Consider the following 15,098-nt stretch of genomic DNA (forward strand, 5'->3'; position numbering starts at 1 on the left):
TGTGAATTTAAAAGCATGTTAACTCTGCCCACCTGTAAAAGAATGAGAACATTGTGCCATGTTAGGAAAATTAAAATGGAGGAAGTCTCGTTTAGGCTTTGAAAGCAGAACAGGCTTCTGACCAGCTTCTCACCTGCCTGGACACTGCCCAGATTCCATGCCTGCCTGCATGCATAGCAAGTAAGGCAGAACTTTAGATAAGAAAGGGAGCAGGTCTTGGAATTCTCAAGCCCCTGAGGGTCAACAAAACCCACCCCAGGGCCCAACAAAACCCTAAAATGCACAAGGTGAAACAGTCGCTCAGTTGTGTCCAACTCTTTGTGACCCCATGGACTGCAGCACGCCAGGCCTCCCTGTCCATCACCAGCTCTTGGAGTTTACTCAAACTCATGTCCATCGAATTGGTGATGCCATCCAACTATCTCATCCTCTGTTGACACCTTCTCCTCCTGCCGTCAATCTTTCCCAGCATCAGGGTCTTTTCAAATGAGTCAGTTCTTCGCATCAGGTGACCAAAGTATTGGAGCTTCAGCTTCAGTCCTTCCAATGAATATTCAGGACTGATTTCCTTTAGGATGGACTGGTTTGATCTCCTTGGTGTCCAAGGGGCTCCCAAGAGTCTTCTCCAACACCACAGTTGAAAAGTTACGAAAACCATAGCCACATTTTTAAGTGCAAATTGATGATGGTATCAGTTTGCAGCCTGGGATTATAAGTGGGAGCCCTTGAAACTGCAATTTGGAGTCTTGCCCATGGAGTGGATGCACTGCCCAGGACCCTTTCCCAACTGGGACTCCAGATTGCTGTTAATGAAGCACTTCCCAGCACTGTTCAAGTCTGAAAAGAGGTCAGCCCAGTTTGGTGATATATATGCTGTTATTTTTCTCTATTGTTTAGATTTCTCTTCTTTTAATTATTATATATTGAAATTAAGTCAAATGATCTCTTTTGTTGTTTTGTTGTTGTTGTTCAGTCATGTCTTCCTTTTTGCAACCCCATGGACTGCAACACACCAGGCTCCTCTGTCCTCCACTGTCTCCTGGAGTTTGCTCAAATTCATGTCCATTGAGTCAGTGATGCTGTCTAACCATCTCATCCTCTACCATCCTCTTCTCCTTTTGCCTTCCATCTTTCCCAACATCCAGACTCTCAAGAGTCTTCTCCAGTATCACAATTTGAAAGTATTAATTCTTCAACTCAGCCTTCTGTATGACCCAACTGTCACATCTGTACATGACTACTAGAAAAACCATATCTCTGACTATATGGACATTTGTTGTCAAAATAATATCTCTACTTTTTAATATTCTAAGTTTGTCATTGATTTCCTTCAAAGGAGCAAGGGTTTTTTAATTTTATGGCTGCAGTCACTGTCTGCAGTGATTGTGGAGCCCAAGAACATAAAACCTGTCACTGTTTCCACTTTTCCCCCTTCTCTTTGTCATGAAGTGATGGGACTGGATGCCATGGTCTTAGTTTCTGAATGTTGAGTTTTAAGCCAGCTTTTTCACTGTCCTCTTTCACCCTCACCAAGAGGCTCTTTAGTTCCTCTTCGCTTTCTTCCAGTAGAGTGGTATCATCTGCATATCTGAGCTTATTGATATTTCTCCTGGCAATCTTGATTCCACCTTATGATTCCTCCAGCCCAGCATTTCGCATGATGTATTCTGCATGTAAGGTGACAATATACAGCCTTGTCATACTCCTTTCCTAATTTTGAAGCTGTCAGTTGTTCCATGTCTGGTTCTACCTGTTACTTCTTGGCCTGCATACAGCTTTCTCAGGAGGCAGGTAAGGTGGTCTGGTATTCCCATCTCTTTAAGAATTTTCCAATTTGTTGTAATTCACACAGTCAAAAGCTTTAGGGTAGTCAATGAAGCAGAAATAGATGTTTTTCTGAAACTCCCTTGCTTTCTCCATGATCCAACACATGTTGACAACCATAACAGAGGTGCCTAAAGGGCCCAGGAAGGCCATTTCTCACAGTGAGTTTCATGGGAAACACAGTGGAGGGTGTGCAAGCCAGGCAGCCTGGCACACCCATGTCCTGACCTTGAGAGCTGCAACAGTGGCCCAACTCCAGCTGACTGGGTTTGCAGACAGGGCCTCCAGACTGCCCAATATTCTAGTGTTTCAAAACCCAATATGACTATAACATATATGGACTATCCCAATTTTTCTGAATGGCCTACACAACAAAAGTTTATTTTCTCAGTTCTGGATGATAGAAGTCCACGATCAAAGAGTCAGTAGGGCTGGTTTCTCCTGAGTCCTCTTTTCATGGTTTACAGATAACCACCTTCTTGCTGTGTGCTCACTTGGCCTTTTCTGTGTACATATGCCTCCCTGCTGTCTCTACCGCTTCTTCTTTTTTTCAGGAAGTATTTATTTCTTTATTTTTGGCTATGCTGGCTCCTTGTCAGTGTGTGGGCTTTGTCTAGTTGTAGACAAGCATGGGCTTCTCATTGCCGTGACTTCTCTCTTTGTAGAGCATGGGCTCTAGGGAACGTGGGTTCAGTGGTTGCAGCTGTAGGGCTTAGTTGCCCCATGCCATGTGGGATCTTCCTAGAGCAAGAATGGAATATGTGTCCCCTGCATTGCAAGGCAGATTCTCAACCATTGGACCACCAAGGGAGCCCTCTACCTCTTCTTATAAGGACATTAATCATGTTGGATTAGGGTCCCACTCAGACTACCTCATTTAACCTTAATTACACCTTAAAGGCATTATCTCCAAATACAATTACACTGGGGATTGGGATTCGGTGCTTACACTTTGGAAGAACACTATTCAGTCCATAACAGCAGTCCACTGTGAGTCTCAACGGTAATCTTTTGCCCCAGGCATCTGTGGTTGGTTTATCTTGTGCTTTTCTGGCCTAAGTTTTAGACTCAGCAAAACAGAGATGAATGTCTGCATTATGGACTATCCCGTTTTTTGAGGAGGACGGTAAATAGAAATAAACAACATTGTAAGGCACAAGCAAAGCAGGTCTGAGGGCTCTGTGAGGCATATGGCCACTGGTTTGCAATCTCTGATCTATTATAGAGTAGGCAGGCAAGTTTGTAACCTGTAAACTACGGTGCTTTGCTGTGTCAGGGTAAACAGTACTTGGGTGTGGGGGAGGGATGGCAGCAGGGGGTGATTCCCTCCTGCCAAAGGTAAGACCCAGAAGTGACTCCTCTGGCCGTGACTCGGTGCTTTCGCCCCACAGGCCACTCTCCTTGTAGCTGAACAGCGGCCGGAGCCTACAGAGCTGCGCTGACGCTACCCCCGTCTCAGGGCCTGAGGACAACGAGCCCACCCTACCAGCCTTTCAGGGAGCAGGGCAGCAGCGACTGGGGTTTTGAAAGCTTTCATCAGAAAGTTGTGGGCGGAAACTTCCGGGGGTTTGCTCTGAGCTTCTTGAAGCTTCTCAGGTTCAGATGCAGAGTGAGTGGGTGTCTCTTTGAGAAGCAGAAAGAGAGAACGAAAGAGAGGTGTTTCCCTTGGTTCTGGAAACTCTATAAAGAGAGAACCGGCTTCCTTCTCATGAGCAGTCAGAAATAGGAGTCCGGCCCTTGACACCTGGGCCTCCGCACGACTGAGGAAGAGGAAAACCCTTGGCTGGGGGCTGGCCTGAGGCACTGGATACCATGCAGCAGCCCTTGAATTACCCATACCCCTCAATCTTCTGGGTGGACAGCAGTGCCAGCTCCCCCTGGGCCTCTCCAGGATCAGTCTTCCCCTGTCCGTCCTCAGTGCCAGGAAGGCCGGGGCAAAGGAGGCCACCACCACCGCCACCCCCAACACTACCGCCATCGCCACCCCTGCCTCCACTACCGCCACCACCTCTGAAGAAGAGGAGGGGCCACAACACAGGCCTGTGTCTCCTTGTGGTGTTTTTCATGGTTCTGGTGGCCCTGGTTGGACTGGGGCTGGGGATATTTCAGCTCTTCCATCTGCAGAAGGAGTTGGCCGAACTCAGAGAGGTAAGCTGCCTGGGGGATTGCCGCACCCTGGAATGTGCGGAGGTGGGGGATGGGGTGAAACTGCCCTGCTGCAGTGGGGGAGGAGGGCGACAGAAATCCACATGGACCACACTTGGCTTGCAGCATACTTCTCAATCCTTTCTTCCTGTCTTAGAAATGAATCACGCTAGCCATCCTGTTCTGCCTGCAGAGAAATGGGGGCTCAAATGGGTGGAAGGAATATTTTCTATCTTGGGAGGGATCAGGATCAAATCAGGACTGGCAGATGATCAGTTGGCTGATCATCTGAGAGAGGAAGAACTCTGCTACCTACCTCATACTCGATTCAAGAAAGAAAAGGGACTTGGCATCTGAGAAGTGAATTTGTTCAAATGCACAAACTAAATTTCCTTGAAAGTGCTTAAAATTATTAGAACTATTTCAAATCACAAAACTGAGGCATGGACAGGCACAATTGCTTGGCCAGAGTCTGAGTTAGGAGAGGTTCTGGGTGCTTAGATTCCCTTTCCAGTGCTTAGTTTATTTGACAGTTCTTCTTCCTTTGCTTAAAGAACTTCATCAGTTCAGTCGCTCAGTCGTGTCCGACTCTTTGCGACCCCATGAATTGCAGCACGTGAGGCCTCCCTGTCCATCACCAACTCCTGGAGTTCACTCAGGCTCACATCCATTGAGTCAGTGATGCCATCCAGCCATCTCATCCTCTGTCGTCCCCTTCTCCTCCTGCCCCCAATCCCTCCCAGCATCAAAGTCTTTTCCAGTGAGTCAACTCTTCTCATGAGGTGGCCAAAGTACTGGAATTTCAGCTGTAGCATCATTCCTTCCAAAGAAATCCCAGGGCTGATCTCCTTCAAAGTGGACTGGTTGGATCTCCTTGCAGTCCAAGGGACTCTCAAGAGTCTTCTCCAACATCACAGTTCAAAAGCATCAGTTCTTCGGCGCTCAGCCTTCTTCACAGTCCAACTCTCACATCCGTACATGACTACTGCAAAAACCATAGCCTTGACTAGACGGACCTTAGTCGGCAAAGTAATGTCTCTGCTTTTGAATGTGCTATCTAGTTATTATGTATCTTTTCTCTTTTGCCAGTCCACCAGCCAGAGGCATACAGCATCATCTGTGGAGAAGCAAATAGGTGAGTTTTTTTATGCTTGCACGTTGAGTTTCTAAAAACAGTCCTCAGCACCAACCATGTTGGAGGAGTACCTTGAATTCCACCTTATTCTTAGGCATATATAGACTATAGAAGAGAAATCCTAACCAATTCTGAAATCTCTTGTCATTTTGGTTCTTGAAACTGCCCTAAAATATGAAGTGAGTTTAACTGTTCAAAATTAGTTAAGTATCACAGAAAAATTCAAAACTAATTTCTGCTTGAATTTGGAAAGAGAAACACAGATGTACAACCCTGGACCTTTGCCCACCCCCCACACCCCAAGCAGCTGGCTCCAGGCCTGCCCCCTTCCTCAGGCCTCCTGATTCCCATGTACAGGGCGGTGGCTATAGCTCCTCAGGAGAGAAGGGAAGGTGCAGACAGACACAGCTGTTGCTGGGAAAGATCCTTGCTCTCCTATTTAATCTCTGTACTCTTGCCTGGAAAATCCCATGGATGGAGGAGCCTGGTAGGCTGCAGTCCATGGGGTCGCTAAGCGGACATGACTGAGTGACTTCACTTTCACCTTTCGCTTTCATGCATTGGAGAAGGAAATGGCAACCCACTCCAGTGTTCTTGCCTGGAGAATCCCAGGGATGGGGGAGCCTGGTTGGCTGCCATCTATAGGGTCACACGTAGTCGGACATGACTGAAGTGACTTAGCAATAGCAAAAAAAAAAAAAAAAAATTACTTAAGAGTCAGACCTGATTTAAAATTTTAATAGGTTATATTTAAGCTTTTAAAGAGTGGGCAACCAGTCATCCACATTAGGGTGGTTCTTTTGCAGCCGCTGGAAAGCTTGGAGGAAGACGTTAGGCATTTTACAGAGGGTAGTCCCACTTCACTCAGAGACAATCATGCGCTGCTTTTGATAATAAAGGGAAATCCTCTGTGTGAAATTCAGGACAGGAAGATGACAATGTTGAACATCGGCCTCCTAAAGTTTCAGGACATAGTTTTGGAAACTGTGGATTTAGAATACTCGTTAAACTAAGATGGAAAGGAGGTTAGAGAACATCTGGTCCAGTCTTCTCACCTTTCAGAAGAGAAGCAAAACACCAGATGGATTAGTAATGTCCCCAAGACCTCTGCTGTGGAATGGGGCTGAGAAGGAGCTCAGGCTCCTGATGCCTTGCCACCTCCAGCTCTTACCAGTGTGTGCTCCGGCCCTGTGACACAGGGAAACTCCTACTCCTATCTATCTCTGATGGGCATGGAATGAGAAATAAGGACGACAGGCAAGATGCCTCTGCAAAGAGAAGACAGCACTGGTCATCTAGTTGGGGAAGCCTGCTCCAAATTCTCAGGCTGTGCCTGAGAAACCAAGTCACCCTATTGCCCTAGCAGGTAGGCTCTTGTAGGAGATACTGGTAGGGTCCTCTGGTTTCTAATTCTGGGTATGAACCTGTAAAGAGAAATTCCAGATGTACCCAAGCAGAGTACAAATGTTCGTTGGAAGAATAAAGCTTCTGGAGGATTTCTAAAATAAAATAGCTTTGAAGATCAGTGAAATGTGGCTGGTAAAATGGGTACCAAATTACTCATCTTTCAACACTCTCTAGAGTCCTTTTAGTGATTAAAAATCAAGTTAGCAGATGAGTCAGGTCAACCTGTCCCACTAACAAGTATTAAGTATCTTCCTTAGACCAAACCAGATGGGCCAGAAATTGGTGTGTTATCACATAGAAATCAAATTAGCAACTCTACTAATGAGATAAGAGATGCAAATTTTAAAAAGGGGGATACCTAGGTTGACCCATCTAATTAGTGAAGTTTGAAAAAATAAAGCCCAACTGGCAAAAAATGTGAGTGAAAAGGATCTGCTTAGTGACAGTCAGTGAGCATGTAAATTGCTATACCTTCTCTAAAGAGCAGTTGGGAAATATATATCAAAGGATTAATACTGTTAATTTCCCTTGTAATCTCATCACTAAAGCTATCTAAAGAAAATAAAATGTGCCTGAAAATTTATAATAAGGATGTTCACCACTTGCTTAGAAGACTATTTCTAATCAACCACTTAGGAGAAAGTTAAATGTCACTCAATAGGAAATTAATTAAACACATAACAGTGTATTCACACAAAAGCATAATATGCAGCAACTAAAATTGTATACAAGAAGGACATTTAATGTCATAGAGATTGTGTAGCCCATATTGTTAGATTAAAAAGATAAGTTATAAAACAGTGTATTTAGTTTAATATTCACTCTTTAAATACATATACATATTTTCATATTCTTAGTAAGCATCTAGAAGGACTTATACTCCAACAGGTTAACTGGGAGGTACTTACTACTGTAGATTATTTAAACTTTCTTATTTGGTTCACTGTCATTTTCCCACAGTTAACTCATTGAATCTTTTATTCATTCACAAGTGTTCTTGGAGTGCTTCCTGTATGCCAGGCTGAGTGTAGGGTTAGTGGGTGACGACAGAACAAGAGAGACAAGGGGCCTGCTCTCATGGAGCTCTTAGCATGCTAGAGAAACAAACAAAAGCAAGCAAACAGACAACATACTTTCAAGCTGTGCTAAATGCAACCTAAGATAGAGTGGTCTGGAAAGTCCCCTCTAAGGAGATGTTGTTAACATGGGTGTGTGTATGTGTGTTGGGGGGGGGGATGGGCGGGTGGGAGGCTGGGAAGAGCAGTCCAGCAATGAGAATGGCATGTGCAAAGACCCAGCGGCAGGAAACAGTCATCATCAAAAGTGTAGGGTATATTTCTCCTTTGTTTATTCCAGCATTTATCCAGCAGGTATTTTCATTGAGTACCTTCTATGAGACCAACACTGTGAGGGATATAAAGATAGACAACGTGTGGTTCTCTGTTCCATTTCCTGTCAGTTTATGGCTGAATGCCAGATAGCTGCACAGATGGTTGTGGTATAGGAATATAAAAGAGACTCAGTTTTGCCTTTCCTGTTCGCTAACACCTCATTCATGGTGTGTGGTCTTGGGCAGCTACAGAGGGAATGACTGCTCACATCATAGCCTCAGCTGGTGGGAGCATCTGCAAACCACATGGAATTTTACAGGCTAACTGTGAGGAGCCTGATGTGGATGAGCACTCGTCTATGCAACTTTTATTCAAAGTCTAAGTTAGCTGAATTTATTAGCCAAATGGTAGTGCTATTCCACTGAAATATCTCAAGTCAGAGAAATAGTATCTATTTTGAGAACTGTTGTCTATTTTAAATCTATCAGTTTAATTTAGTGAACATGTACTGATAGCATGCCCTGGGTTAGAAACTGAGCTAATTACTCTGATAGATTAAACATATAGTAAGGAATTTGCCATTTATTTGGAGGAGTAAGACTAGTCATACAGTTACCATTAAAAAGAAGGCGAGTCAGAACCAACAAAATAGGGTGACGCCAGAGTGCTTCCAGGTTTGAGTGGAGGAAAGAATCATATTCAATTAGAAAGGCTTGGGAAGGTTTTCCAAGAAAAGAGATATTTTAGATGGTGTTCGTAGTGTCGATAGGAATTTGACACAGAGATCAGTTTGGGAGGGCATTCCAGGCAGGAAGAACAGCACGGACTAAAGCACAGAGGCAGGGAGGCTGGGTGTGCTCAGAACTCTAGTGTGGCAGCATCCAGTGTGGGTGAGTAAGCCAGAGGAGGCTGGACAGATGAGCAGAGGGCATGTGGTGGGGAACACGCATGTGCAATTACATGTTTAATGAGGAGTCATTCGAGGTGTTTGAGACCTTAGAGTAATTAATCTGGGGCCAACTGTAGAATGCCACTGGGGAAGACCTGGTGGCCTGGACATTCGCAGTCTTCTTCAACTCTTGTCCTGTAGTCCTGAGGGCAGCAGAGCCAGAGATGCAAGGGCCCTGGATTTAGACTCAGGAGACCTGAGTGTTGGTCCCACTCTGACACTGAGTTAGCGGATCTTCTTGGACAAGTCACCCAGCTTTCAAGCTCATTTTGCCATCTGTAAGATGGGACAGTAATCTCTACCTCAAAGGATTGTTGGGAGTTATAAATGCAGTAACTTATATGGCAGGTCTTTATAAACCAACCTTTATATTGCTTTGTAATTTATAATTTATGCATGTCTGTCTTAATTTGACTCCTTTTTACCTCTCTGTTTCTGAAATATAGGCTGCTGTAAGTCCTATAGTTTGGACTTGAGTGATTAGTGTATGTTAGACTGTTGCCATTTATGCTTATAAAAAGTATCTTTTATTTAAATGCCCTGTTTAGAGTCCCACAAAAAAGAATAGTAGTTATGTCACTTTGACATGTATCCTTCATCTCTCTGTAATACAGGTCACCCCAGTCCACCCTCTGAGAAAAAGGAACTGAAAAAAGCGGCTCATTTAACAGGTCTGTATCTGGAGGGCCATCTTGGGAAAGCCTTTGGCAGAAAGCAGAGTAGCTGGTTGGTTTCTGTGACTGAGCTCTGAGGGAGCTGATACTTTCCAGTGACAGTATTTGAAACCCGAGTAGTCACATCTTTCTAGTCACGCCAACACCACACACATGCACACACACACACACACACAGGGCGGCTCTAGGCAAGGCCCTGCTCTAAGCTGGCGAAATGGAGGTGCTTATGACATGATCCCTGCTCATAAGGAACTCACTCTCTTCACTCACTCCAAGGACCCTTAGGGAATTTGGGGCATAGGTCCAAGAGGTAAGAGCTGGGGAGATGGTGAACAGTGAATTATTTTTTTGCCTTGGTTTTCTGGGAGAGTTTTTCTCTGTCCATGAGCAGAAATAGGAGAGGGGAGGCCAGGCCCTGGCACACATGGTCGTGCAGTGGAGTGACATGATTTGATAGCAAGACAGTGGGGGCACTGTCAGTGTGAAGTCCACAACATCTGCAAAGTGGATGAGTATCACAGAAACTGGCATGCTGCTGTCCCTGAAACTATGTCAGCAGAGGCTGTAAAATGACCCAGTTTAGATCAACAGATATTTCTTGAGCATGTGCTGTGTGCCGAACCTGGGCCACGTGGAGGTGAATCACACATGGCTCCTGCCTTCAAGGAGCTTACAATCTAATAGGGAAAGACAGGTATGAAAGCAATATTTCCAGCATTCTCTGCTTGAAGTAGGTATGTACACCATGCTGTACAGATACAAAGGAAAGGGGATTCTTGCCCACACTGAAGAATCTTTCGTGTAGGTAAAGAGTTGGACTAGATGATTCCTAAGGTCTTTTCCAACTTTAGAACTTCAGAGTGCCTTGGATTTGACTTCTCCTCTCACAAAGAGACTCAAACTCTAGCAATTTGTATGCTAGTTCTGAACCTCTGTTCATAGAATCTCTGTTCCAGAGAGCTAAAATCATCCTAGTCTTTTCTCAGTGCAGTTGGTTAGAAACATATGTTATTGTCCCAGTTGTGTGGATGATAAAATTGAGGGAGTCAATTTGATAAACGTGCTGAAGAAGTTCAGTAATAGGTCAGGCCTGACCCATCACCCAGTTCTATGTCATTTGGGGAAAAAGCACTTGCTCAAGGAATGGTCCACAGTTTTGCCTTGAAAGCTTGGTCTGTGGGATACATGAGCATTCCTGGCTGAAAGCTCCTCTCTCGTTTGATTTCAGGCAAGCCCAACTCAAGATCCATCCCTTTGGAATGGGAAGACACCTATGGAATTGCCCTGGTCTCTGGGGTGAAGTACAAGAAGGGCAGCCTTGTGATCAATGAAACTGGGCTGTATTTTGTGTATTCCAAAGTGTACTTCCGGGGTCAGTCCTGCAACAACCAGCCCCTGAGCCACAAGGTCTACTCCAGGAACTTTAGGTACCCCCAGGACATGGTGCTGATGGAGGGGAAGATGATGAACTACTGCACTCCTGGCAAGATGTGGGCCCGCAGCAGCTACCTGGGGGCTGTATTCAATCTCACCAGTGCTGATCATTTATATGTCAATGTGTCTGAACTCTCTCTGGTCAGTTTTGAGGAATCTAAGACATTTTTTGGCTTATATAAACTCTAAGCAAAGCACTTTGGGATTCTCTCCAGTATGATTCCCTGTTTCAGGCCCTGAGAATATTGTCTTGAATGAGAGTTTTCTTAAGTCCACTTGAGGCCATGAGAGAAGACATGAACCAAGAGAATCTTGAGACCACGGAGTCCAGCAGGTCCACAGTTCCTTAAAGGCCCACAGCCAGACAGGAGGAGGACTATGAGTAACGAACATGAAACTCTGGGCTGCCATGTGGAGACGCAAAGGCAGGGAAAAGTGACTACCAGTTGCTTATGCCAGCAACTACACTTGTCTTAAGTGGCCTAGTGCATTTGGACACATTGAAAATGGCACCTTTTAACTCACCTCTTGGGGTGGGTCTACTGTCTACCTCAGAGGAGGCTGTCTTTCATGTATATGGGTGTGACATGAATGTATAAGGGATGGGAAAAGAGGACCAGGCTTGCATGATAAGCTAAAGAGACTGAAAGGCCAGCATCCCACTGGTAGCATCTTTATTTCTAGATGTACAGTCTGAGCCATCAGGTGATGTTAACAGAGAAGCAAAAGAAATCTTTGGGAACTCAAAACACTCCCTATACAACATGCATATTTCCAGTGCAATTGTAGGGGTGTGTGTGTGTGTGTGTGTGTGTGTGTGTGTGAGTATGTGACTAGAGGGTTACATAAGTAGAGAGAACGTGGGAATTGGGAAGGGCATATTAGAATATGGGCTGCATTTGGTGGTAGATTTTGAATGCTTTTTGGTAACCAACTCTAATAGTCCTCAAAGCTCTTTGATTGTCAGTTGTTAATGCCATTTTTCCATAATATAACTATATTTATATGTATTTTGTACATTTTTAATGAAAAGAATACCCATAACAAAAACTATATTTTATAATATAGGTAGGCATTGTGAGTGTTCTATTTGGAAATCACTGAGGTTTGTATCTTTTCCTTATTATTTCTTTTCTCCATGGCTTCCTCACTCATTATGATTTAAGCCCACTTGAAGAAGAATTTACTAGTGTGAGAAGAGTTATGAGGCAGACCTTTGCATCTTTGCCAGGCTCTCCTCTCCTTACTATATTCTCTTTCCCTTCTTGCTTCTACTACCTAGAGTTTCTATTACCAATATTATTGCCAGTGTTAAGCTCACCTATTTCCCATAGATTTGATGACAGTTTGTCTTTTCCTGGTGGCAGAGACATGCACGATGGAAAGGGCATAGACTTGGGCCTAAAAACCTGAATTTGAATCTTTGTTCCTCTACTTGATAACTATGCAGGTCACTTGACCTTTTTTGGACAAAAGGGGGGTGATACATAAAGTATCTAATACATAGTAGAATGTCAAAAATAGTATCTGCCATTATTAATAAGGGGAGGTACTTCATTCCAGAAGAAGCTACAAATCTGAGAGATCCATCCAAACACCTGTTTCTTGCCTCCTCACCTTGGTCAGTCACAATGACCTTTTCCTATTTTGTCCAAATGCTCATTACTATGACTTCTCCTTATACTTTGTCACTGTTAAAAATAACACTTCTGTTAGAATTTGACTTCAGCACCTTATTTTCACAACACAATCTCCTATAATTCCAACTCAATTTGGTCCAACATCTTCTCTCTTAAAATATATATTTTTCCATATTTGACATTCAGTTAATAAATAGTATCATTTTCTTGCTTATCTATCAGCTCCTTCTTTATCTTCACTCTTTTCTCTATTCAACTTAGATTCCATGATCTGTCATTACAATCAGTACCTTGGAAAGACCTTGAACTCCAAAATACTTGGTTACAGTCACTATTTTCCTCTTGGAAAATCTCATTTTCTTTAAGCTGGCATCCTAGCAGCTGGATGTTGCTGGAGAAAAATAACTCAAACTGATTGATTAGTTTCATTTTATTTTTATCTAGCATCTGCTTAAATCAACCAATGAATTATTTATCTATCAGTGAATTATTTCTGTCTTTTGATTGATTTGAATAGGTAATACCTACACATAGTACAAATTGTAAAAGGTATGCGAAAACATAGGATGAAAGCAAGTCCTCTTCTCATCCTGTCCTGTGGCTCCACCTCTGCCCATAAGGAACAGCACTGTCTCCTTATGTAACTTTTGCGAGATGGTCTATACATAAATATGACATCACTTTATGTCAGGGTTTCCCAAGCTCGGTTCTGTTGACATTCTGAGCTGGCTGATTCTTTCTTGTGAGGGTTGTCCTGCCTGCACATTGTAGTATGTTTAGCAGTATCCCTGCCTTCTACCCACTGGATACCAGTAGCATTCCCCTCCCGCCATGTGTGATAACCAAAAATATCACCAAATGAAGTCAAATGTCCCCAGGCTGGGAGTGAGGAGACAAAGTCCCTCCTGGTTGAGAACCACTGCTTTTTATTAGTGATCAGAGATTTCAAATCAGCATTCAAAGGCCCACCACTTTTTCTTCAGTTTCTTCATGGGCATTTTTTTTTCACTGTTTGAGACAATTACATCATGTCTTTTCCTCTTGTAAACCAACCACATCCCCTCCTCCCACCATGGAATCTCACTTCTACCACTGAAACACAAACCCGCCTGCGTCTGAATGATCTCTTTCTTCCATCCAGTACGGAGGAGGACGAGGACCATCTATTTGTGCGCTAGACTCCTTTCCTCTTCCCTGCTTTACCTGTTTACAATTTTTCTTCTTTCTTCTGGATCTTCAAACTAGCTGTCTATGAAATAATGCCCACTAGCATGTAATACATATATACTCAAGTATTTCCTTTCACTAAAAGACAAATCAAACCACAAATCAACCCAAACCTTTCTTTAACCTTCCCCTTCATTTCTCATTTTTCTGGTAGAGACAAACATCTGAGAAGGCTTTTTCCACACACATGAGCTCCATTTTTTTTTTTTTTCAGCCAGGAATCTGGCTAGGTTATTTATTTGACCACTTAAAAAATCTGGTTTTTTCTTTTTTTTTTTCCTGTTAGAATAAAAGTTCTGAAAGCAAGACCTTTTCTGTTGTGTTTGCCTTTGTATTCCAGATTACCTCAGTGCCAGCACATATTAGGTGCTCAATAAATATTCATTGACTAAATAACTTTAGTCATAAGGCAAAAGCCTTTCAGTGGATATGTTTTTCAGAGTAGTGAATCCATAGCTGTGTTGCCTCATGGATGTGTGTGCATGTTTATCCATCTTTGACTAGATTATCCAATGAGAGTTTGAGGCTACAGATGAAAAAAAAATTGTGCATCCTAATTCATGGAATTAGAAAACAAGAAAGATCTAATTGGTCCTTGGAATTACCAGGAGCTTTTGGGAGAATGTGGAGGAAAAATTCTAGGTAATTAGAGCTGAAACTGTCATTTAGAAGATACTCAATACATATTTCTCTTCCCTGGTAGCTCAGACAGTAAGGAATCTGCCTGCAGTGCAGGAGTCCTGAGTTCGATCCCTGGGTTGGAAAGATCCCCTGGAGAAGGGAATGGCAACTCACTCCAGTATTCTCACCTAGGAAATTCCGTGGACAGAGGAGCCTGGCAGGCTATAGACCATAGGGTCCCAAATGATTGGACATGACTGAGCAATTAATACTTTCACTTTTTCAATACGTATTTGTTGAATAAATTAATGAACAAAACCAAAGGTGCAGGTTGGAGTATGCCACCTGATTTCCTTAAAACTCTTCTGTTGATTAATCTGCTTTATATGGTCAGGTTTCTGACCAGGTACCTCTTGGAGAAAGTCAGAGAGGTATTCACCCTTCTTTCGGCTGATTGTCTGTACTCCCAACCCTCACAATGACATTTTCCTCATCAGTTTCTTCTTCATATGGCTTCATCCATTGAAGTAAACTGGTTCTAATGGTCATGGGAAGTTGGCTGGACCATTTTGAGGGGTCAATGGGACCTTCTAGAGAATGGGGTTAGAGCAAAGAGGAAATAGGAACGGTGCTGGGCATCCGGAGGAGACTTGATGCCATTAGCTAGTGGTGGTACTACTGGTCCTTTTATGCATCTGAGTCTGCTCTGCT

General features: G+C 43.5%; 1 protein-coding gene across 1 annotated transcript; it reads left to right on the top strand.

The window, feature by feature from the left end:
- The first annotated feature begins 3,426 nt into the window (after positions 1 to 3,426).
- On the top strand, positions 3,427 to 14,072 carry FASLG (Fas ligand). Its single transcript, XM_004013705.6, has 4 exons — positions 3,427 to 3,972; positions 5,059 to 5,104; positions 9,406 to 9,462; positions 10,694 to 14,072. Exons 1-4 carry the CDS (start codon positions 3,637 to 3,639, stop codon positions 11,086 to 11,088), a joined length of 834 nt encoding a protein of 277 aa, XP_004013754.1. The 5' UTR covers positions 3,427 to 3,636; the 3' UTR covers positions 11,089 to 14,072.
- Positions 14,073 to 15,098: the final 1,026 nt, after the last annotated feature.

The sequence above is a fragment of the Ovis aries genome, chromosome 12, assembly GCF_016772045.2.
Source record: "Ovis aries strain OAR_USU_Benz2616 breed Rambouillet chromosome 12, ARS-UI_Ramb_v3.0, whole genome shotgun sequence".
Classification (NCBI taxonomy): domain Eukaryota; kingdom Metazoa; phylum Chordata; class Mammalia; order Artiodactyla; family Bovidae; genus Ovis; species Ovis aries.